The sequence below is a fragment of the Tenrec ecaudatus genome, chromosome 2 (genome assembly GCF_050624435.1).
Source record: "Tenrec ecaudatus isolate mTenEca1 chromosome 2, mTenEca1.hap1, whole genome shotgun sequence".
In the NCBI taxonomy this organism is placed as follows: domain Eukaryota; kingdom Metazoa; phylum Chordata; class Mammalia; order Afrosoricida; family Tenrecidae; genus Tenrec; species Tenrec ecaudatus.
This window is the reverse complement of record NC_134531.1, coordinates 197,873,673-197,898,299: the sequence shown is the minus strand read 5'-3', so window position 1 is coordinate 197,898,299 and position 24,627 is coordinate 197,873,673. Positions and strand designations below refer to the sequence as shown.

At 42.4% G+C, this 24,627-nt stretch overlaps 1 protein-coding gene across 2 annotated transcripts; it reads left to right on the top strand.

Annotated features, from left to right (window-relative positions):
• Window positions 1-5,209: 5,209 nt before the first annotated feature.
• Window positions 5,210-22,386, top strand: PGBD2 (piggyBac transposable element derived 2). 2 transcript variants are annotated; one of them, XM_075542131.1, is made up of 4 exons: window positions 5,210-5,331; window positions 10,157-10,220; window positions 13,603-15,404; window positions 20,659-22,386. In XM_075542131.1, exons 2-3 carry the CDS (start codon window positions 10,204-10,206, stop codon window positions 15,359-15,361), a joined length of 1,776 nt encoding a protein of 591 aa, XP_075398246.1. In that variant the 5' UTR covers window positions 5,210-5,331; window positions 10,157-10,203; the 3' UTR covers window positions 15,362-15,404; window positions 20,659-22,386. The 2 variants fall into 2 exon arrangements, with proteins under 2 accessions (XP_075398246.1, XP_075398245.1); XM_075542130.1 differs by having other exon boundaries at window positions 13,603-22,386.
• The last annotated feature ends 2,241 nt before the right edge of the window (window positions 22,387-24,627 follow it).

Genomic DNA, 24,627 nt, shown 5'->3' with positions numbered 1-24,627 from the left:
TTATTGTAATTATATTTAAACTTTTTTATTGTGGTAAAATATATAACAAAAAGATTATCAATGACATTATTTTTATATGTATAATTCATTGACATTACCACATTGCATTTTTGACATCACATGATACATATTATGTATGATCATACTTATAATTATTGCCCCAATGGAATTCTTTACAAACAGTAATTTTAAAATTTTACATCAGACATTAAATTCTTCTTTGGACACAAACATGCATATTACCTCCAGGATCATAATTTAACAAGCAAGCTGCTATAAATCAGTCATCCCCTTGGATAATACATCTTCTTACTCAGGGCTTGTTTTAGTCTGGGTTCACTAGAAAAATCCAGAGACACTCAAAGGCATATAAGAGAAAACTTTATAGCAAAGAGTAATTGTACATTAAGAAAACATCCCAGCCCAGTCCAGATGAAGTTCACAAGTTCGATATTAGCCCATAAATCTGATATTAGCCCATGAATTCCTCTTCGGACTCACACAGAACAGGCAATGATGCTGAATTCAGGAAGATCACAGGTCAGTGGGTGATAAGTCCTGTGGATTCAGTGGCAGTAGACGCATCTCCAGGGCTCTGGCTGCATCAGTATGACTCCATGTGTCTTGTGAACAGGAAGGCATAACAGAGAGAGAGTTCCCAGAATCCTCATGAGAAAGCCAAGCCCACAAGGTGGGATAAATCAGGCTGTGACCTTATTGGCAAGCTAGATTCCATCCCTTCCATCTTTTATCTACTTTACATTAAATTGTGTAACGATCACAGGGCTCATTAAGTGGACTTTCTAGCTTGACAATATGAGTATACCTCCACTTATTCTCTTTTAATAAGACATCTCAATTGACTAATGGTTCTTCAGTCCATGATCAGACACAACTATGGTTTCATTTTGTCACTTATCATTTTCAGTTTTTGGGAAGGATACAATTCATCTCCAGTAATAAAGTTCTTATCATAATAAAGTTTCTTTTAACTGGACTTTAAATGAATATTATTTACCAAGTTCATTCAACCCCAAGGTATTATTTAGTTAGTGGGGTAGTTAGTTTATTGTGCCAACCTGGCCAATTAACACACGTGGGGTTAATTGAAGGGCAGAGGGATAGATGGCTCAGCCTTAGCCAGTTCCCTGCTTTAGCTGGCAAGGGTCACTTCCTGCAAGACATCCCTGAAGAGAAGCCACATGGACCTACCCCGATCCAGCATTGGGTGCTGGAGCAGCCGTGTGGAGACCCCTGCCAGTGCTGAGATGCTTACATGTTCACTGACTCGGCTTTCCTCCTGAAGTTGGCATCATAGTGTGTGTTTGTGAGATGGAGGAGGACTTTGTGGATTGGTGTTGGACATATGGGTTAATGTATTAATGTTGGACTTGTGAGCTTGGGAAGCACTGGGTTGGGCTGTTTTCTTTTTTTTTAATTCATTATCTCTCCTTTTTATTGATTGGGGCTGTATTTCAGTCTTGTCAGGTTTGGGGTCAGCATGAATTGCCACTGTATCACCACATGCATTGATAACAATCCCAGCCCAAATCGGAGATGGTTTCCATTCATCTCTGAAATACTGGTGAACTCCTGGTGCAAAACATAGAGAAGGATTTATTTTTCTTGCCGATGTAAGATATTTCAGCATGTCCAAATTGACAAGGGGACATTCTGACTTGGGGCTGGTGAGGCGAGGGGTGGGGGGTACAAGGTAGGGTTACATTTTTGAGATAGTGCCTTATCAAATAGAACAATCAAAATTTAAATCCCTGAGTTCAAGGATCTTTTTTTGTTAGGTTTTCAAAATTTATTTATTTATTTTAAATTTTAACAATTTATTAGGGGCTCATACAATTCTTATCACAGTTCATACATATACATACATCAATTGTATAAAGCACATCTGTACAGTCTTTGCCCTAATCATTTTTTTCTCCTCTTTTCTTTTTTTACATTTTATTAGGGACTCATACAACTCTTATCACCATCCATACATATACATACATCAATTGTATAAAGCACATCCATACATTCCCTGCCCCAATCATTCTCAAGGCATTTGCTCTCCTGGGCTGTTTTCTTGATGCACACTTAATCTTTATATAAAACCCTCTCTTATACATATGCGTTTCTATGGATCTGTTTCTCTAAAGTACCCAGACTAACACACTAAATGTTTACTACATTAGAATTTTTGTTCCTAAAACATATACCTATACATGTGCAAACACAAATAAACCAAATAACGACATAAATGAATAATGGTTACGCTTACTTCCCATATTATCTTTTCCCATTGAATAATTTTAAATTCATTTTCCAAGTACTATTGATCTTGAAAAAGCCCCAAATCAAGACCATATTTATAAATAAGGTATATCTAAAACTTTCACTACTCATCTATCAGTTTGTCATACTGTCATCCTGTGAGGCTTTTGTGTTACTGTGATGCTGGAAGTTATGCCACCAACATTTCTAATTCTGTAGGGTCATCTATGGTGGATGCTCAGGAAAGCTCTGCTCAGCAGAGCTCCCAGACTAAGACATGCTAGTAAGACACTCACTCACTCACTCACTCACTCACTCACTCACTCACTCACTCACTCACTCACTCACTCCCACGGAGTCAATTCAGACTCATAGATACCCTGTAAGACACTAGAAATGCCCCCTGTAACCCAGGAGTAGAAAGCCTTATCTTTCTTCTCGGGAATTGCTGGGGGCTTGGAATTGCTGACATTGCTGTTAGCAGTCCAATGTGTGACCATTACACCACTAGGGCTCCTGATACTAGGAAGAAGGACTTGGCTATTCATTGGCCACTTAAAACATTTTGAATAGCAGAGGAAAATTGTCTGATTTAGTGCTGGAAGATGAGCCCTTCAAGTTGGAAAGCTTTCAAAATATGACTTGAATGATGGAAGCTGAGCAAAGCTGTATAGGCACCTTCATTGCTACTGTAGCATAATTCAAACTTAGAAGAAACATTCACTAATAATCAGAACATGGCACAAACAAAGTGTGACTCTCAAACCATTAGAAGTCATCAACAAGGAATGGAAGGCATAAAAATTCAGTGACGGGAGCCTGGTGGTGTAGTGGGTTATGCTTTGGGTTGTTGATATCAAGGTTAACAGTTTGAAACCACAAGCTGCTGTGGGGAGAAAGATGAGGTTTTCTACTCCCAGAAAGAATTACAGGTATTATTTAGTTAGTGCTTGCCAGATAAGATGTGGGAGGACATCAAGGACTTTATATACGAAGAAACCAATAGATTATTCAAAAAACAAGAGAAAAGACCAAAATGATGTCAGAAAGACTGAAATTTGCTCGAGTGTAAAGTAGCTAAAGCTAAAGGAAGAAAGGAAAATGGAAGTAAAGGAAGTGAACAGAAGATTTTAAATGGTGGCTTGAGAAGCCAAAGCACATTAGTATTATAATGAAATGTGCCAAGACTTGATATTAGAAAACCGAAAGGAAAATCGTGCTCAGTCTTTCTCAAGTTGAACGAACAGAAGAAACACAATCAAGGCCCAAGTTTTAATACTGACGATTTCGGTGGGCAAAATCCTGAATGGCGCAGGAAGCATCAAACGAAGATGGAAAGAATATACTCCATCAACCGCACCACAAATAGTTGGTCAATGTTCAACAATTCCAGGAGGTCGTATATGACCAAGAACTGATAGTATTGAAGGAAGTCCAAGCTGCAGTGAAGGTGTTGGCCCCCCAAAAGGAAAGCTCTAGGACCTGAAGGAATAGTAATTGGAAGGTGCTAGAGGTGCTCACTTAACGCTGCTTAGTTTTGGAAGACTGCTACCTTGACCTACGACTGGAAGCGATCTACATTTGTGCCCTCTCCAAAGAAAAGCGACCCAGCAGAATGTGCAAATTATTGAACAGAAACTTTATTAACATCACATGCAAATAAAATGCTGATGTAGATAGTTAAAAAATACTCTCAGCATTACATAGACAGGGAGCTGCTAGAAATTCAAGCTTGGATTAAAAGAGAATGTGGCATAGTAACTTATTACTGAAGTCTTGGCTGAAGCAGAGAATACTCAAAGTATATTTACTTGTGTTTAATGGACCATCAAAAGCATTCAACTGTGTGAGTCATAGCAAACTATGGCCAACATTGGGAAATATTGAAATTCCAGAACATTTCATTGTTATTATGGAAGCCTGTACTTAGACTAAGAGATAGTTATTTGAACAGAACAAGGGGGTTCTGAGCTATTTAAAATCAGAAAAGGTATGTGTTGGGGTTATATCTTTCACCATTTTTGGAGGGGGTGGGGGAAAATGAGCAGCAGATATTAAGGGCTCAAGTACAAGGCACATGTTTTGAGAATGATGATGGCAACAAATGTACATATGTGCTTGACACAATGGATGTATGTATGGATTGTGATAAGAACTGTATGAGCCCCCAATAAAATGATAAAAAAAGAACTAGAGGAAAGTTGTGTGTTTCGTAGATGCTATACTGCACCCTGATTGGCTCATCTCCTTCCCTCAACCCTTCTGTAAGGAGATGTCCAGTTGTCTACAGCTGAGCTTTGGGTCTCCACTCGGCATTCCCCCATTCACAATATGGTTATTTAATCTTTGATGCCTGATACCTGATCCCTTCACACCTCGTGATCACACAGGCTGGGGTGCTTCTTCCATGTGGGCTTTGTTGCTTCTCAGGTACATGGCTGCTTGTTTATCTTCAAGCCTTTAAGACCCCAGAAACTGTATCGTTTGATAGCCAGGGTGGCCTGTATTTTAATATGGTGACTTCTACCTACAAAGTACAGGGCCGGTCCCCAACAGAACGCAGGTCAACCGGGGCGTTCTACGACAATATTTCCAACCTTTGCTGACATCATCAACACCTCCAGGACTTGTACAGACTGAACGACTCTCAGAACTTGCATCTCTGTCAGGTTCTTAGGTGATGCTGACAAGAACACTCTGAAGACCATTGTCTGCAGAGGGGGAAAAGGCTTCAGTGTCCAGAGTGGGCGCAAGTGTCTTGGCAGTGAGAAGCTGCAGGAGGACGCAGGCCCACCAGGGGAGGGACACTCGGTCCTCTTGCCCGCTGCCCCGTTATTCCCAAGGCACCTCAAGTTCTCCTAGCACCCAGGAATCTTCAGGCTCCATCCCGGCCCCTCGCCCCGCGCCCACCCCTGGGAGTGGGCGTGGCCAGGGGCGTGGCCGAGGGGCGGCAGAGCCCGGGTGCCGGATGTTGCGCTGTCGCGACGCCAGACCCCAGCGCTGGTCCGGCGCGCACGCCGGGCTCGGCCCGGGGGCAGCGGGCGCGGCTCGGCCCCGCAGGTAGGGGAGCTCGGACCGGGCGGCGGGCCGGGCCCCGGGTTTGGATGCGGGAGCGACGGGCCCTGATGTTGCGTTTTCTCAACGGCTGTGGGCGAGCTCGTCCCTGGTGCTCCGCGCGGGCGTCGCGGCGCCGGCCTCGAGGCAGCCGGGTGGCGGGCGGGTCGTGGCAGGTGACCTGCGTCCTGGAAGTGGGCGGTGGGGCCTGGGCCGGCCTGACCGGCGCGACCGGACAATGGGACGCAGAGCGCCGAACACCGAGAGCCGCACGGGGGCGCTCCTGCCGCGGGGCGGGGCCCGGGGTGGGGGGACTAGGGGGGAAGCCGAGGGGCGGTGCTGGGGGCTCGTCCATTCTCAGGCTGTAGGGGTGGGGTTGGACCCCCTTTTCCCTTTTTGCTATTCACATGAAAGGAGGGGGCATATGTCTCACAAAGGCCCACCCCAAGGCCTTCTGCAAGTAGCTAGCTTTGTGACTTTTACATTTATGTTTGACTCCAACTTTTCATTGGCAAGTAATTTCAGAATTAAAAGGAGGTGTGAAGCGCGTACTGAGAACTCCCATCTATTTTCTACTCAAATTTCCCAAATGTACTTATCAGGCAGTAAAAGAAAACATAAAAAATGAAAGCAATACTGTTTATTTACGGATCTGATTTCTCTATTTGTCTCAGGGATTTCTTTTTGTGTGTGTGTGGTGAGATACAGTTCACGATTTAGGTGTATTTCATATGGACAAATATGCCTGATGCAATCGATCTATGGATTGTAATAAGAGTTGTAAGAATAAAAATGATCTTTAAAATGATCCCAATAAAATGATCTTAAAAAAAAAAGATTTAGTTGCTTTTAGTTGTCCTATCTTTGGGAGGCGCCATGCCCTTCAGCGCCTGCTGAAAGAAAACTCAGAGGCTGCCCAGGAAGCTCCGGGTTGCTAGTCACAGACCCTTTGTGCCCTGGGTGTCCAGGCTGGTTGAGAACCTCCAGCTGACTCAAGAGGGTGGGTTTGAGCAAAGGAGACCACCGTTTCCTTAAGGACTGGGTCTGCCCCTTGGCCACCAGCTTTCTGGAGATTCTCCTACCTCCCTGCCCATCTCTTTCTAGCCTCTTTGAAGGTTATCTTTTCTTCTCTGTCTGGATTTCCTCCCAGGCTGATCTCTTGTGGTGTTAGTCACACAGATCCTCAGAAGACCCACTGGTTTAGGATCACAGCGAAGCCATTTCCCTGTCCCACATTGCCAGAACCTTATGCCTGCAGGGTCTGTCTCAGTATGTCCAAGACCCCAGCTTGTGCTCCCCTGCCTTTCAGTGTTCTCTGCCTCTCAGCACATCGCCCAGAGCAGATGTGCAGACCTGAACTTGAGGAACTCGCCCTGACTCACCCTCCTCTGCCCAAGGCCAAGCTGTGATTTTTCGTACCTGCTTTGGTGCCCTCAGCTAGCTAGCTGGTCATGGCAACTAAGGTAAACGGGTTAAAATGCAAGCCCGAGTATGTCCTGCTCTGCTTATTGTCTCTGTGTATTTCTCAATTGTTCCTAGGATAAGGACAGATCACCTGACTGTGGCCTTGAAGCCTTACATGACTGATCCAACCTCATCTTATCCTTTCTGCCTCATGGTTTCTACTTTGGCTTGACAGGCTTTACTCCCCCCTCCCCCAACACACGCACACCAGGCTGTTCTTGCTGTCTGGGCTGCTGTTCTTTGCTTATCCAGCAGATTGCTGCTCTGTGGCAGACCTTGGCCCTATCATCTCTTCTTCTTTCACCTCCATGTATTAGGTCTCAAACTAAAAACCAGAGCCAATATTATCACGCTGCCTTTGCCTCATAGCACCCTATGGGAAGGGACAGAACTGCTTCATGGGGGATTTGGAGGCTGTCATTCTTTATGAGGAGCCTTTGTGGCACTGTGTTATTAACCAAAGTTCAGCAGTTCAATCCCTGTAGCTCTGTGGGAGAAAGATGAAGCTTTCTGTTCCCATAATGTATAGTCTTGGAAACCCAGAGAGGAAGGTAGTTCTACTTTAGCTTATAGGATTGAAATGATTTGATGGCAGTGGTTGGAATTTTTTCAGTATTATTATAAACAGTTTTATTGGGACATAATCCAAATAGCATACAATTCAATAGTTCACTCATATTAAGACAAGTTGCACAATCATTACCACAATCAGTTTTAGAACATTTTCTTCTTTCTTTTACTCTTTGTTATTAAATCACCATTTCTCCCTAGCCATACTCCCAACGAATCCAGTTACTGGTGATTACATATCTTTATGGAAGCAGTCTGTCTCATTTTCCCTTTTCTGAGCTGATAATGGATTTCAACTGCTTACCTTCGAGTCAGCAGCGCAATGCTTAACTACTGAACCACCAGGACTCCTATGACTAGGTCCAGATCCCATATTACAGTTGCAGGAGTGGGTAGTGTTACATTCTGTTGTACACAGGGTTGCTATGAGTCAAAATTGATTCGATGGCACCTAACAACAACAACAATATCTTTTACCCTTTTGTTTAATTATTCTGTCATAGTTGTGATTTTTCTATACTATGCTTGCTGAATGATGAAATGATAAGGTATTTAATATGCCTGCCCAATAGCTTCTCTCTCAACATTGTTCCCATGGTACATTTGCTTTGCTCTGTAGGGGCACTGGTTACCCATGTTCCATTAGTTTGCGAGCTCTGCTAGGTTTGGCAATGAGGTAGTTAGTTTAGTGTGCCAACCTGGCTGATAAATACATATGGGGTTAATTGAAGGGCAGAGGGATAAATGGTTCGGTGAGCCTCGCCTTTCTATTCTTGGGTCTCTTGCTTTGTGATGGTTAGACCAGGGTGCAGCTGCCTTAGCCAGTTCTGGCTTCAGCTGGCAAGGCTCACTTCCTACAAGACATCCCCAAGGAGAAGCCACATGGACCTACCCCGATGCTGCCCTGGGTGCTGGAGCAGCTGTGTGGAGACTCCTGCCAGTGCCACGATGCTTACACATTCACTCTTTCGGCTTTCCTCCTGCAGTCTGCGTAATAGTGTGTGTTTTGTGAGATAGAGGAGGACTTTGTGGATTGGTGTTGGACATATGGGTTAATGAGAGTAGATGCCATGAAACAGTGGTTCAGAGAAGGTAATTGACTTGCTTGAAGTCACATAGCTTATAATTGTTGGCTCCATAGTCTACCTTGTTAGCCAGCTTTAGAATTTTGAACAGAGGATATTGAAAGATCATAGCCATTCTCCCACAGCTCAATCAACTAGCCTCAGAGTGACAAGGAAAGTCAAAACAGAAGGAGGCAGGAATCCCAGAAATGTCTGATCACACTATCTGTATAAATGCTAACTGAGGACCTGTGGGGACTGGAGTCTTGTGGCCTGGTCATGTGATAAGCTTTTCTTAGAAGCTATAAGGAACATGAAGTGTGTGATCAAATAGCCCAGAGGAGGAGGTCGGTGGTCAGAGATGCTGAATAGATAAACTGAGATGTTGAGGAGGCTGGGTTTTGTGAAAATTAAGTAGATGATTCCATCAAGATTCTGAGAGATTTTCCAGAAGGGACACATGACCATCTTCTACTTTTCTTGCTCCAGCTGTGCAAGATGTGTGTGCTCCGGAAACTTGCTACTTGCTCCCTCCTCACAGCCATGGGGCTGTGATTGGACCAACTGAATAGTGCTTACTCCTGTGTTTCTTTGCAAGTGATTATTTGTCCGTGTATGTGTGAAACATGTATGTAACAATGTATAAAAGGATGGCACAATTTCACAATTTAAGGAATAATGAAACAACTTTGAATATCCCACCTGGTTTGAGAAAGAGAACCTTATCAAAATCGAGATCCACCCCCCAAGTGTCTGTCCCATTTGCTTCTTTTCATAAGTAACTACTATCTATAAGTTTTAATCATATTTATGTAGCTTTATCAAGCAATCTGTGAGACAGTTAAAAAAGTCTTTGGAAAAATTCCATTATTTTTCTATTCTCTTTTTTTCTGTGAGGTTTCCTTGTGTGTGTGTGTGTGTGTGTGTGTGTGTGTGTGTAGACACTATTTAGTTATCTTAACTTTTTGCTCCACATAAAATGGGGTCATATGGCAAGTACTCTTTTTCTTTGTTTGCTCGATGAATTTTTGTGGTTCATCCATGCAAGGGCTCATCTATTCTCTCTAGTATTTTCCATCACATCCATTCTGTTGATGGCTTTGGGGTATCTCTAGCTTTCTGCTATTGTACACCAACGGCACTGCAGTGGGCATTCTTCATGTTGTTTCCCGGTGTCCGCATGCTTCATTCCTTGAGTGCAGTGGCTTTCAGTTGGGTAGAAGGAGTTGCCCCATGGACATCTGGTCTAGACATTCTTGGTTGTCACATTTGGGAAGAGGTGCTAATTGGCAAATAGTGGGTAGAGGCCAAGGATGCTGCTCAATAGGACAGCTCTCTCCCAACTCCCACATTTCCACAAAAACAAAGAATTTCTAGTTGTTCTCAAGGTGAGAAATTCAGTTCTAAAATGTATTTTGATTCAAGTTGTGATATTGGTAGTGTGTGTGTGTGTGGGGGGGTTCTTTTCCACACTGCCTAGCCAATTGACTAGTCACGATTTCCTGAATACTTTCCGTATTTTGTCTGAGTACCATTGCTACCTCTGACTTAGCCAAGTACTCAAATGTATGTAGACTACTTCCAGGTTCTTAAAAATGAGTGGAGATTTCACAGATTCTATGTGAAATAAGGGGAACTTAAGTTGCAGATTTTTATGTCTTAAATGGAGAGAAGACCCTAATCCTGCGCTTTTTAAGATACGAATTATTTAATTGACTTTCATTGTCTTGCAGATGCTTGGACTCTGTGAATAAAGACAACCTAACTGTCTCAGCTCATCATGGCTTCCACCTCAAGGTAGGACTACTGTTACATGAGTGCTTTCTGGAAGATTTTACCCGTCTTTGTTTTCAAAAGGCCAAGTCCATGGCTTCTTTAGCCTTAAATTCTGTTGGCCTCACTGAGCATTGTCCCGGAAATGTAGAGGAAGAGGGAGTAAAGGAGAAGGGAGAAAAGCTGAAGCAGAGAGGAAGGTGTGCTTGGTGCAGGATCGACTATTAGCATCAGTGTCTACCCAAAGAACCAAATCCACTGTCATAACGTCCATTCCTACTCATACAACCCTACAGAGTAGAACTGCCCCATCGAGTTGCTAAGACTATACATCTTTATGAAGAGAGCAGACAGCCTATACCTCTTGTTGAACAGCTGGTGGTTTGAATCACTGATTGTGTTGTATACAACCCTACTCTTAACTTACTGCACCGCCAGGGCTCCTAAGAAATGAATTTCACTTTTTCATCTTTCAAGATCCCATATGGTTACATAAGGGGCTCCTTTGGTACCTATAGGCTTTCCCACATTAAATACTTGAATAACTATATAGAAGGTGTTTGCAAGATCTGTGGCTTCCATCTGTAGACAATTGGACATCCCCTTACAGAAGGGTCACAAGGAAGAGATGAGCCAGTCAGGGTGCAGTAAAGCACTGATGAAACATCCAACTTTCCTCGAGTTCTTTAATGCTTCCCTCTGCCGATCCCAATTCTACCTTACAAATCTGACTAGACCAGAGGATGTACACTGGTACAGCTAAGAGCGGAGACACAGTGAATCCAGGCCAGATAAATCCCTCAGGACCAATATTGGGAGTAGCCATTCCAGGAGGGGAAGGGGAAGGTGGGGGAGAAAAGGGGAGCTAATCACAAGGATCAACATATAACGCCCTCCCAGGGGGATGGACAACAAAAAGTGGGTGAAGGGAGACATTGGTCAGTGTTAAGACATGAAAAAATAATAAAAATTAATAAATTATCAAGGGTTCATGAGGGAGGAAGGGGAAAATGAGGAGTTGATACCAAGGGCTCAACTAGAAAGAAAATATTTTGAAAATGATGATGGCAAAAAATGTACAAATGTGCTTGACATGATGGATGTATGTATGTATTGTGGTAAGAGCACTATGAACCCCCAATAAAATGATTAAAAAAAAAAGAAATTGGTAGAAACACCGGTTTGGGAGGCATCTAGGTACCAAATGAGTCTAGGGCCAGGAAGAAGCAAAGTTAACGAGGACTTGTCCCTGTCTTCCGAGACTATTGCTTCAGTCTGAGGACCACACTAGGTTGAGTTTCTGGCCTCTCTCTTTCAGGCAGCTGCCTTTGCTGACCCACACAGAGCTGTATGCCTGCCGTGTTCTGGTGATCTGTCACCCAGCAGCAAGCGTGTCACGTTTGAGTGAATCTGTAATACTGCCTCAATTCTAAACGCCATGGATAGAGCCTGAAGTGATATAGAGGGAGAATGCAAAATTCATGAAAAATGGAATCAAAAGACAAGGATAGGTTCAAAAGGGCTGGGAAAGCAGGAAGAGTGGAAACAGGAAACACAGGGAGGAAGTGGTATAAAGGATCTTACATTGTGGGGATTGCCATCAATGGGATGAAAACAAACGTATCTGAATTGTGGCGAGCAAAACTGACCTGGTCTGGAAATGTTCACCCAACAATAAAAAGGTTCTTTCAAAAAGATAATGGAAATATGTCATGAAGTTTCTGAAGATTCTCACAGGTATTAAAAACCCTGCATCCTTCCTCGGGGGCAGGAGGGTCTTTTCTCATGGAAGTCAGGGCCCACAGGTAGATACAAAGGAGGGGGGAGGGTGTGCACAGCAGAGTGACCTGATTACAAACCGGGTCTGAGCATCATGCACCTCATCAGCCCTGGTCCCTGGCACATCCTTTTGGACCTCCCCTCCTCTGGGCCGTTCTTGTGCGTACCATGTGCAGCCTCACTGGGCTCCTCGTTCTTCCCCATGTCAAGACCCTAAGCTCTGTGTGTGTGGCTTGCTTCCTGGAACACGCTAACTCCAGTGGTCTGCAGGGCTTGCTCCTGCAAATCGGTTGGCTCATCCTGTCTGTGAGACTTCCCCTGACGGGCTGCGTGAAGTAGCACTCCCAGTGCTGCACTCCTGGCTCTCGCCCAAGATGGCATTCGTTGCTGCCTGACATTATCCTGTCAGTTTACTGGTGTGCTTCTCTGATGGCGGTTTCCTTCCATTAGAACAGAGTGCCGTGTAGATTAGGAGAGGAGTTTATTAAATACACGTCTCTTGATATCTATTGGTTCTGAATGTCTAGAGAGTAAGAGTTTCAATAACAGGGAATTCCTTGTTTTACAAACCTGTTTGGCTTTTCAATCATAGTCAGCAAGGAGTAAGATACCAAATATTATAGGTGCCATCTGATAATCTCTTTGAATCTGTTCAGCTCCTGGCTTTGGGTAGTGATTGTTCCGGGAGAGAAAATTTGTGAACTGGAGAAGAGATTGAAATGTATTTGTCAAAGGAACAAAAGGAAGGAAAGAGATGGGTCAGCCGGAAGCGTGACAGCAAAGCTGCTGGACCCCTGAGTGAGGGGACAAAAGTGGAGCATCACTCCAACACCCTGGGCTTCCAATTGGCAGTTACTGTGATCTGTGGTGATGGTAGTGGCATCTGGATTTGATCACGAGAGATAAGGATCACATTTTCTTGTTGTTATAAGTTGCCATTGTACCGATTCAAACTCCTGCCAACCCAGCGGTACAGAATAGAACTGTGCCATAGAGTTTTCAGGGCTGTGACCTCTCCGAAGCAGATCACTAGACCACCACCCATTCAGCTAGGAGTTGAGTGTTTGGCCCCGTGGGCCACTTAGGGACTCCCATTGTGCTCTTAGCACACATTTAAGAAGAAAACCAATGAATGAGCTGCCACTGAGTTGACAGTGACTCACGGTGACCTCATGTGTGAGTAGAACTATGCGCCGTGGGGTTTGCAGTGACTGACTTTCAGAAGTAGACTCTCAGATCTGTCTTCCTAGCTAACTCTGGGTGAACTCAAACCGCCACACCCTAGGCTAGCAGCCAAGCGCATTACTCATTTGTACCATCTGTAGACTGCTTGAGAAAAATGGAAGGATGTAATGGCTCTTTACAGTTGCTCCATCATTGCAAATTTTCTCACACTTAAAAAAGAATAATCTGGGAGATCCTTGTACCTGCATCCTATGTTCAGTGGTGGCAGATCCGGGATATTGCCCAAACTAAGATGCTGTTCAGCAAGCTCACCCTCTTCACTGGCTGGCATTTTAGCCCTATTTTATTTAATTTTTTTTCTGAGAAACTTCCTCCCCTGCATGGTCCAGAGACTACGACTGCAGCCCTCTGAAAATATCGGCAATGTTGTCTTTTGTTGCAGGCGTGCTTGTGCTGGGAGATGTGCCCGCTTGAAGGTGAGATCTTCGAAGCTGCTGAAGGTTCTGAATTCTTTGGAAGAAGAGGCTGACGATGCCAGGGAAGACATTTTCATCTCACCACCCAAGAATGCTTCAGGGGACTTCACGGACGAGGACTCAGGTGATGAGGATGGCCAGCGTGGGACTCATCTGCCAGGGACCATGCTGCACGCCACTGTCGTGTCTGAGGATTCTGGTACTGGCGAAGATAAGGATGACCCAGAGCTGCAGCCAGCCAAGAAGAGACAGAAGACAGTAGTCAAACCTCAGCGAGTTTGGATCAAAAGAGATCTGCAACCCAACCTTGGCAGCTGGACAGCATCAGATCCTCATATCGAGTATCTCAAGAGTCAGGAACTGAGTCCTGTTGGCCTCTTTGAATTGTTTTTAGATGAAGAGACCATTAATTTCATTGTCAGTGAAACGAATCGTTATGCTTGGCACAAAAATGTCAACCTGGGTCTCACAGCCCAGGAATTGAAGTGCATTTTGGGCATTTTGATTTTAAGTGGGTATATCTCCTATCCGAGGAGAAGGATGTTTTGGGAAACATCTCCTGATTCACATCACCACCTTGTGGCTGATGCCATTCGAAGGGACAGATTTGAACTGATTTTCTCTTACTTGCATTTTGCAGACAACAATGAACTTGATGAAAGTGACAGGTTTGCCAAGGTCAGGCCTCTCATTGTGCGAATGAACTGCAATTTCAAGAAGCACGCACCCTTGGAAGAGTTCTATAGCTTTGGCGAGTCCATGTGTGAGTACTTTGGGCATCGGGGATCCAAGCAGTTGAACACAGGAAAGCGCATCCGCCTCGCTTACAAGATCTGGTGTGGTACCACCAGCAGAGGCTATTTGGTGTGGTTTGAGCCCTCACAGGGCACATTGTTCACCAAGCCAAATAAGGGTTTGGATTTAGGAAGCAGTATGGTGATAAAATTTGTGGACGCACTTCAGGAGCGAGGATGTCTGCCATACCACATTTTTTTTGACAAGGCTTTTACAAGTGTCAGACTGATGTCCATTTTGAGGAAAAAGGGGGTGAAGGCCACAGGCACTGTCCGGGAGTATAAAACAGAGAGGTGTCCCCTGAAAGATCCCAGAGAACTGAAGAAAATGAAGAGGGGTTCGTTTGATTATAAGGTTGATGAGCATGAGGAGATCATTGTGTGCCGCTGGAATGACAGCCACATGGTCAACATCTGCTCCAATGCAGTGGGCATAGAGCCTGTGAAGCTCACCAGTCGTTATTCAGGGGCTGGAAAGACACGGACTCAGGTTCACCAGCCATCACTGGTGAGGCTGTATCAAGAAAAGGTGGGAGGTGTTGGGCGCATGGACCAGAATATTGCTAAGTACAAGGTGAAGATTAGGGGCATGAAGTGGTACTCAAGCTTCATTGGCTATGTCATTGATGCTGCCCTGAACAATGCATGGCAGCTGCACAGGATCTGCTATAAAGATGCTCAGGTGGACCTCCTTGCATTCCGGAGATATGTCGCCTGTGTGTATCTGGAGACTAATGCCGACACATCATCCCAAGGGAGGCGGGGCAGGAGACTAGAAACAGAGAGTCGCTTTGATATGATTGGCCATTGGATCATCCACCAGGACAAGAGGACTCGCTGTGCACTCTGCCACTCTCAGACCAACACCCGGTGTGAGAAGTGCCAGAAGGGTGTTCATGCCAAGTGCTTTCGGAAGTACCACATCAGGTGATGCCACAAGGGAGGAGCTGCGAAGAACACTGAAGGCTTTCCTGGTATATGCTCAGAGGCTTAGTTTGGTTTTTAGTAACATATTTACTAGTTACATGGGAGAGTTGGAGCTCTTTTGTTTTAATTGTATGTTGGAAAAAGAGACTTGGGTCCATGATAATTTAATTTTATGTTTTTTGTCCATCACCATTATAATTTTCCTTTTCACTCTTCTATGCCTCCAAATAATGTAAATCAATATTATTCACATTAGGAATCACACAGGTTTGGAAATGTGTATTTTATACAGTTATTTCAATGTAGGGGTCCTCTTTTGTTCAAATAAGCATCTCCTCAGCCGATATGATTGAGTTCTAGTAAGGACAATCAAACATAACCAAAAACATTGGAAAAGATAGCTTCAGTAGTAAAAATGCCTTGCCATCGCATTCTACAGTTTATGATCCAAGATACAGGTAACGTTGTTGTTAGTATTGTGGAGACAGTTACATCTTGCAGCAGCCCTGTGTACACAGAAGGAAGCACTGCCTGGTCCTGCACCATCCCTCCCAGATGTTCTATGTTTGAGCCACTGTGTCAGTCCATCTCAGTGCAACTTGAATTTACTCCTTCAGTACCATTTTTGTTGCTCGTATGCTACCTTTTGAAATGGTGGGATGTTGACCAGTTCTTTTTGGTATAGTGACTGCATGTTCTTTGCATCATCTTTAGCTGCTTCTTGCATCATTCAGTATTTTCCCATGGAATCTTTCAGTATTTCAACTTGAGGCTTGAATTTTTTCTTGAGTTCTGTCAGCTTAAGATCTACTGAGTGTTTTTTTCTTTTCTAACTCTAGGTCTTTGCACATATCATTATAACAGTTTACTCTGTCTTCTTGAGCTGTCCTTTGAAATTTTCTGTTCAGCCTCTTTGACTTCATTTCTTCCCTGTACCTTACTTAGCTCCTCTATCATTAAGAGTAAGTTTTAGAGTCTCTTTGGATATCTACTTTGCCTTTTTCCTTTCTTCCCTGTCTTAAATGACCTTTTGCTTTCTGTCATTAGTATTCAGTACATCAATTCTGTCCTGGAAATTCAGGTGGGATCTATTCAAGATCATATTTTGGCTTTTGTGGGCTTGTTTTCATTTTGTTCAGTTTTTTAAAAAAACCAACCATTTTATTGGGGTCTTATACAACTCATCACCATCCATCCATCCATCCATCCATCCATCCATCCATCCATTGTGTCAAGAATTTGTTGCCATCATCAATCTCAAAACATTTGCTTTCTTTTTGAGCCCTTGTATCAGCTCTTCATTTTTCCCTTCCCTCCCCCAACTTGCCCTCCCCTCAGTCCCTCCTGAATCCTTGATAATTTATAATTTTTTTTCATGTCTTACACTGACTGATGTCACCCTTTACCTACTTTTCTGTTGTTTATCCCCAGGGAGGGGGCTGTTATATGTAAATAATTGTGATTGGTTCCCTATTTTCTTCAGTTTTAGCATGAACTTACAAATGAGCAATTGGTGGTCTGTTCCGCAGGCATTTCCTGGCCTGGTTTTAGCTACTGATCTTGAACGTCTCTATGGTCTCCTCACACAGATGTAGTTGATTTGATTTCTGAGTATTTTATCTGAAGAAGTCCACATTTATAGTCACTGTTTCTGCTGGAAAAATGTAGTTGTCATGAAGAAATCATTGATCTTGCAAAATTCTATCATGCAATCTCCATTTATTTTCTTTCATATTTTTCTTATGAAATAATGTTTTCATATTGTTCACTCCTCTTCCCCCCCAATTTTTGCATTTCAGTTGCCAAGAATTACCAATGTATCTTGGTAACATATTTGATCAAATTCAGACTGAAGACTTTGGTAGAATTCTTTAACTTGTTCATCACTAGCTTTAGTGGTGGGTGTGTATATTAGACAAGGTTCTCTAGAGAAGCAAAAGTTGGACGCTTAGGAATATATATACATAAGTAGATACATTTACATAGCAAACAGGAATTATAATAGCAAAGCAGCCCACAGAGCTCCATGGAGGATTCAGTCCAACTCACTTTTGTGTGTCTGTTAATGTACCGAAGGGCTTTCCAACTCACAGCCACTGGACCTAAAGGCCAAGACAGAAGGTAGGAAGATGAGGTGTGGTGAAGTGTAGGGACGCCAGGAGGCCAATATGGCAAAGTAAGTTCAGGTGGAGCCTAACAGTGGCACTGCAAGGTGATAGGCTGGTGGTGCAGAAGTCGACCACAGGCAGCACAGGTAAGTAAAGCAAGGTGGCTCACAGGCAGCAATGCAAGGCAGTATGACAAGGCATGGCACTGCTAGGCAGCCCCTACGAGGCACTGTATGGTGATGTGGTGTGGATGCACAGTGAGACGACCCATCTGTTGTGTGGCGCAAATGGTGAGGCAAGGCAGCTGGATCAGGCAGCGCACCACTACGACTGACAAGGAGACAGACAGAGACAGAGAGACAAATACACAAGGCCGGCAACCCTTCACAGCGTTTGGGCCATACCTCCAATGGAGGTCACCAGGCTGTGACCTGACTGGCTACACAATATATATATATAAATAATCATTTTATTGGGGGCTCTTATAGCTCTTATCACAAACTGCACATCCATCCATGTGTGAAGCATATTTGTAATATGTTTCCATCATCATTTTCAAAACATTTTCTTTCTGCTTGAGCCCTTGGTTTCAGCTCTTTTTTCTCCTCCACCCTCCCTCATGATCCCTTGATAATTTATAAATTATTATTTTTTTATGTCTTAGACCAACTGCTATCTCCCTTGACTCACTTTTCTGTTCTTTGTCCCCTTGAGAGGAGGTTATATGTCAATCATTGTGATTAGTTCCCTTTTTCTCCCATCACCTTCCCCTTACCCTCCTGGTATCTCTACCCTCATCTTGAGGGGTTTATCGGTCCTGGAGTCCCTCTTATGCAATATCTGTACAAGTGCACATCCTTTGATCTAGCTTTATTTGTAAGGTAGAATTGGGGTCATGACAGTGGCAGGCGGTGAGGGGAAGGAGGGAGGGGAAGCATTTAAAGAACTAGAGGAAAGTTGTGTGTTTCGGTGGTGCTGTGATGTACCCTAACTGGCTCGTCTCTTCCTTGTGACCCTTCTGTAAGGGATGTCCAATTATCTACTGATGGACTTTGAGTCTCCCCTCTGCCCTCCACTTCATTCACATCAAAATGACTTTTTGTTTTGGGTCTTTGATGCCAGATACATGATCCTATCAACACCTCATGGTCACAGAGGCTCTTGTGCTTCTTCCATGTTGCTTCTCAGCTAGATGGCCACTTGTTCATATTCCAACATTTAGGATCCCGGACACTATATCTTTTGATAGCCAGGCACCATCGGCTTTCTTCACTACATTTGTTTATGCACCCATTTTGTCTTCAGCAATCATGTCAGGAAGATGAGCATCACAGAATGCCAGGTTATTAGAACAAAGTGTTCTTACATTGAGGGAGTACTTGAGTGGAGTTCCAATGTCTGTCTGCTACCTTAATACTTGACAAATAAATATATGTACATAAATATATTTCTCTATTGTTATATATATATATAAATGTATTTACATATGTACATGCTTATATTTAGAACTCTTTAAAATGTCCTTGGCCTCCAAGTCCTTTCCTCTTTTTCCTTTTCCTTTCCTCTTGTCCCACTTGTTCAGCCTTCATTTGGGTTTCGGTAATTCCGCTAGGTTACATTGTCCTGGATCAAGCCCCACCAGGCATCCTATGCCCTCCTTGTCATCAATTTTAGATCACTTGTTCCTTTGACCCTGGGTTTGTTGACATCCTCTTTCTTTTCCCCCACCTCCCCTCTCCCGTTTGCCCCTGGGACCATCGTTTCTGTTGTGTTCTCCTCTGGATTGTCTATCCCACCTATCTTATAGACATGCAGAGACAATAATAAGCACAAAAACAAGACAAATCAAAACATAATAAAAGGAAACAAAAACAGCAACAACAACACCAAGGGCAAAAAAACAAACAAACAACAACAGCAAAAAAAATAAAAGCCTATAAATAGTTCCAGGTGTGCCTGTTGACCTTTATGAGTGTTTTTCAGTAGAGTCTGCTGGGGTGCCACACCCTGGCCCCAAAGTCTATTTTTGGTATTCCTCAGGGACTTTGTTGCTTTGCTCCCCTTGCTCCTCTGTTGCATGCCCTTAGTGTTTCTTTCACCCCAGTGTGGCAGGGTCAGATCGGGCACAATTTGCACATTGTCTCCCGTGTTGTGCACCCATATTGCAGATGCCATGTTGGCACAAAAAACTTACCCATCATGGTCTATAAATTTGAATAATAGTTGTATTGACTGAATATCTTTACATGAGGATAGATAAAATCCTATCACAGACTGCATTGTGCTCCAAAGTCTGTAAATGTCTTGAATCTGTCATTTCAGGCATAGTAAACTGAATGATTTTCTTATTTGAAATGGCCAAATACTAGTCCATTTTAGCTCACTATTGTCTATAATATCAAACTTTATGGGTTTCATTTCATTTTTGATGACTTCCAATTTTCCTAGTTTTATATATTTCATATTCCTTGTTCTGATTATGAATTGATGTTTTCAGCTGTTTCTCTTCATTTTGAGTTGTGCTCCATTAGCAGATAAAGGTCCTGAAGGCTTTACGCTCACTGGCTCCAGCACATCATTATTACTCTGAGAACGCTGCTCCTCCTCAGTCATATTTTAAGTACCTCTAACCTGAGGGGTTCATACTCTGACACCATTTCTGAGAATGTTCTACTTTATTCACAAGGTTGACAGGCTCTGACAGTGTTTAGGTCCTACCCATGATGTTTTCAGTGGCTAATTCCTCTGACGTGGACAGCACATTCCTTATTCATAGCTCCCTTTTATCTGGAAGCTCTCCTGACACGTGCACTTTGGCGACCCTGTTGGTATTTGAAATACCAGTGACATAGCTTCCAGCAGTACAGCAACAACATAGAAGCCACCCAAATATGACAAAGTGGTAGAATACGGGCAATAGTATATAAATATAACCATATAAAGGAGAGTTTCCGGTTATATTTATTTTATATAAGCCCAAGGCTACCACATTTACCAGGGATAACTAATCTGCCTTGCATTTATTCAAGTGCTAGAGTGGCAGAGTTCACATTTTCTTAGGACAATGTTTTCTCAATAGAGTATATCCATGCGGAATCCATTTTCAGAAAAAGCCTGAGACCTTTGTTTCTTCCCAATAGGATATCATTTATTAAAGTTACGGTTATTTTGATACTGGTTCACTCCTGCCTAGGTGCCTGGTTCCTGTGCCTGAAAAGTTGGAGAAGGAGTAGGATTACCGAGCAACAAGTGATGCATGCAATTAGGTGATGCTGACTATTGAGTGTGCTATGGGCGTCCAGAAGCAAGAACAAATCTGTCTTGGGAGAATTACAGCCAGAGTGCTTCTTAGATATGAGAAGGTGAGATTTCATCTCATGTACTTTTGGGATGTGCTATCAGGAGAGAACAGTCCCCGGAGAAAGAGATCAGATCACTCAGTTGTACCAATATTCATAGTTTATACACATAAATAAAACCTTTTTTACTATTTCTGTTTCATTTTCTCTTTTTCACCCATGATTAATTTCCCTATTAGGCATAGAGCCACAAGACCTTGGCTGAGTGGAACCAGGAAAACCATGGATCTCTGTCAATTATTTTGTTTAATACACAAATCTTTCATGAGAAGTCATTATGAATTCTGATTGCAGCCTTCATATATCCCAGCGCTCAGATACAAGGCAGACCCCCAATTCACTTAATCATCAGTTACCTATGAGAAGAAGTAAATCAAGTAAGGTTTTGTAGATAAAACCAGGGGGTTAGCACATTCTGAAGGCAAAGATCAGCTCCCTCTGAGGTAGAGACCACGCAAGGGGAACCAACTTGGAACCTCCAAGTTGTTCTTCCAAGAATTAGGTAAAGGTAACACCTGAGGGATTAGAGGAAAATACCCAAAGCCATTTTTTCTAGAGAAGCAAGGCAAAAGGCTACGTAAAGGAACTCTGCACCACACTAGAATTTGTTCTTTTTGACAGATTCCCTAACGAGTTGGACTATAACTAGTTGAGATATTACTAGCTTTGATAACATACTGTTTTTATTTCTGTAGGGTCAGTGGTAATGTTCCTGCTTTCTCTTCTGAATTTAGTTATTTGTACCTTCTCTCTTTTTTAGTCATTATAAAGGGCCAAATTTTTATTGTATTGTTTCTGTCTAGTATTTATCTGAATTTTATTTATTTCTATTCTAAGCATATAATTTACTTCAATCTGCTAGCTTTGAGACTGTCTTTCTCTTCTAGTTCATTAAAGTATAGATTTAGTATAATTATTGTTTTGAATCTTTATTCTAAATTTCAGCTGTACAGCTATGAATTTCCCTGTAAGCTCTGCTTTCCCTGCATTCTAGAAGTTTACATATGTAGTACTTTCATTTTTATTCATCTCTATTTTTAAAATCCTATGTGATTTCATTCTGCTTCCACATATTTGTGAATTTTTCAGTTTTCATTCTATAATTGATTTCTTCCTTATGGTTTTAGAGGACTGCACTTTCAATGACTTTAACTTACAACTTATTACAGTGCTATTTGTGGTCTATCTTAGAGAGTGATCCATGTACACTTAAGAACATGAAGTCTGCTGTTTTTGGGTGGAGTGATCTAGATATATGTGTTTAATCATTTAAAAAAATGTATTATTCAGTTCTCTATTATTTATATTTATCTTTTGTCCAGATAACTTGTTATTGAAAGTGGCATATTGAAGACTCCATCTAATATTGTAATACTGTTTCTGCATTCAATTCTGAAAACCTTTGCTTTATTTTAATACTCTATTATTAGCTGTGCATATTCCTATAATTGTTATAATTTGTGATATAGAAGCCCTTTGATCAATATACATTATTCTTATCTATATAACAATTTTTTATATAAAGTCTGTTTTGTCTGATAATAAAATAGATGCCCCAGCTTTCTACTGGTTACTATTTACTTGGGATACCTTTCTATCCATTCACTTCCAACTTACTTATAATTTTAGAGCAAAGTAAAATTCAAGCAAAAACCCAACAATGACTAAACAGAACAAAGAAAAGCCTAAATTGAAAAGAAAGAAAATATTAACAACTTTAGAATGGGCCAAAAGGGAAATCAATTGATAAAGAATTACATTTTAACCTAAGTACATCTATCATAATTGATTTTGAAATGCTTTCTGCCTGATCGCAAGGCCATTCTCGTCTTGTGACTAAGGGGATTTACTTGGCCTAATCCATGTAGGGACATGTGTTGATGGCGTTTGAGCTTACGCTGTCATCCATAGCCTTCTGCAAACTGGGAGTTCACAATCTAAACTCTGATACTCTTCATAACTTTGGATTTTGTTATTTACAATCCTTGGATCACACAGACTGGTGTGCTTCTTCCATGTGGACTTACTGGACACCTCACTTAGATGGCTGCTTGTTTTAAGACGAGCCTTTAAGACAGCACACACTATTCTTTCTTATAGCCTGGTAGCATTTGGTTTCTTCATCATTCTTTGCTATAGCACTCATATCTTCAGTGATCTAGTCATGAGGGTGAGCATGAAACAGGTCTATGCTATAAGAATTAATTGTTCTTAGATTGGGGCTAGAATTTAGTGTGACTCCTAAATCCATTCATATAGCTATGGTTTATACATGCCTCTGGTTCACTTTAGGGATGTTATTTTATTATCTAAATCATTTTATTGGTATTTCTTACAGCTTACAACATTCCATTCATCAATTGAATCAAGCATATTTGTACATATGTTGCCATCATCATTTTCTAAACATTTGCTTTCTATTTGAGCCCTTGGTTTCAGCTCTTCTTCCCCCCCCCCTGTCACTCTCATGACCTCTTGATAAATTATAATTCATTATTGTTTTCATATCTTACACCAACTGCTGTCTCCCTTCACCCACGTTTCTGTTGTTCGTCCCCCTTGGAGGGGTGGGTTATGTGGCGATCATTGGGGTAATGTTCCCCTTAATCCCCTCCACCCACCCTCTTCCTACCCTCCTGGTATTGCTACTCCTATTTCTGTTCCTGAGGGGTTGATCTGACCTGGATTAGTGTGTAGTAAGCTCTTATCTCTGTCAGTGTACATGCTCAGGTCTAGCCAGAACTGAAAGGCAGCACTGGAGTTATGATAATGGTGGGTGAGGAAGCCTCAAAGAACCAGAGGAATATTATATGTTCAATCAGTGCTATCCTGCACCCTGGTTGACACATATTTCCCTCATGACCCTTCTGTGAGGGGATCTCCTGTTGGCTGCAGATTGATTTTGGTTCTCTGCTCCGATCCCCCTCATTCTCAACAATGTTTGTTTGTTTGTTTGTTTGTTTTGTGTCTTCTGGTGCCTGTTACCTGATTCTGTTGACACACCTCATGATTGCACAGGCTAGTGTGCTTCATCCATGTGGACTTGTAGCTTTTCTGCTAAGTGGCTGCTTGTTTATCTTCAAGCCTGTAAGACCTCAGATGCTATATTTTTGATAGCTGGGCACTCTTTGCTTTCTTCACCACATTTGCTCATGCACCCATGTTGTCTTCAGCAATCATGTTGGGAGGGTGAGCATCACAGAATGCCAGGTTCTTAGAACAAAGTGTTCTTGCATTGAGAGAGGCCTTGAGCATAGGCCCAAACACTGTCCATTTCCTTAATGTAAACATAAATATATATATATACACCATATAAATATATATACCTAGGCCTATATATACCTAGGCCAATACCTTAATTTTATGAATTAATATATTTACCAAAGTACACACCTATGTTTATACCTCTGTCCATACCTTTGCTTCCTAGATCTTTTCTCTCTTGCTTTTTACCTTCCTTCTGCCCCACCATCATGTTCACCCTTCTTCTGCCTCTTAGTAATTCCTATCAGCTAGATTGCTGTCTCTCCAACACTCCAGCATCTCTACATCCTTCTCATTGTTGATTACAATTCCCTAGTTGTTCCCCTGTCTATGGCATTGTTTACTCACTGCTCCTTTCCCCCACCTCCACCTCCCCTTAGGTCCCTCTGGAACCTTTGGGCCTTTGCTTTCTCCTCGGACTTGCTTCCCATGACTATCTTATATTGATAGACAAAACAACAATAAAGGAAACTAAAAGAGAAAACAAAAGATTAAATAAAAAGAAGACATTATCATTTTATGATAGAGAACAATGTAAA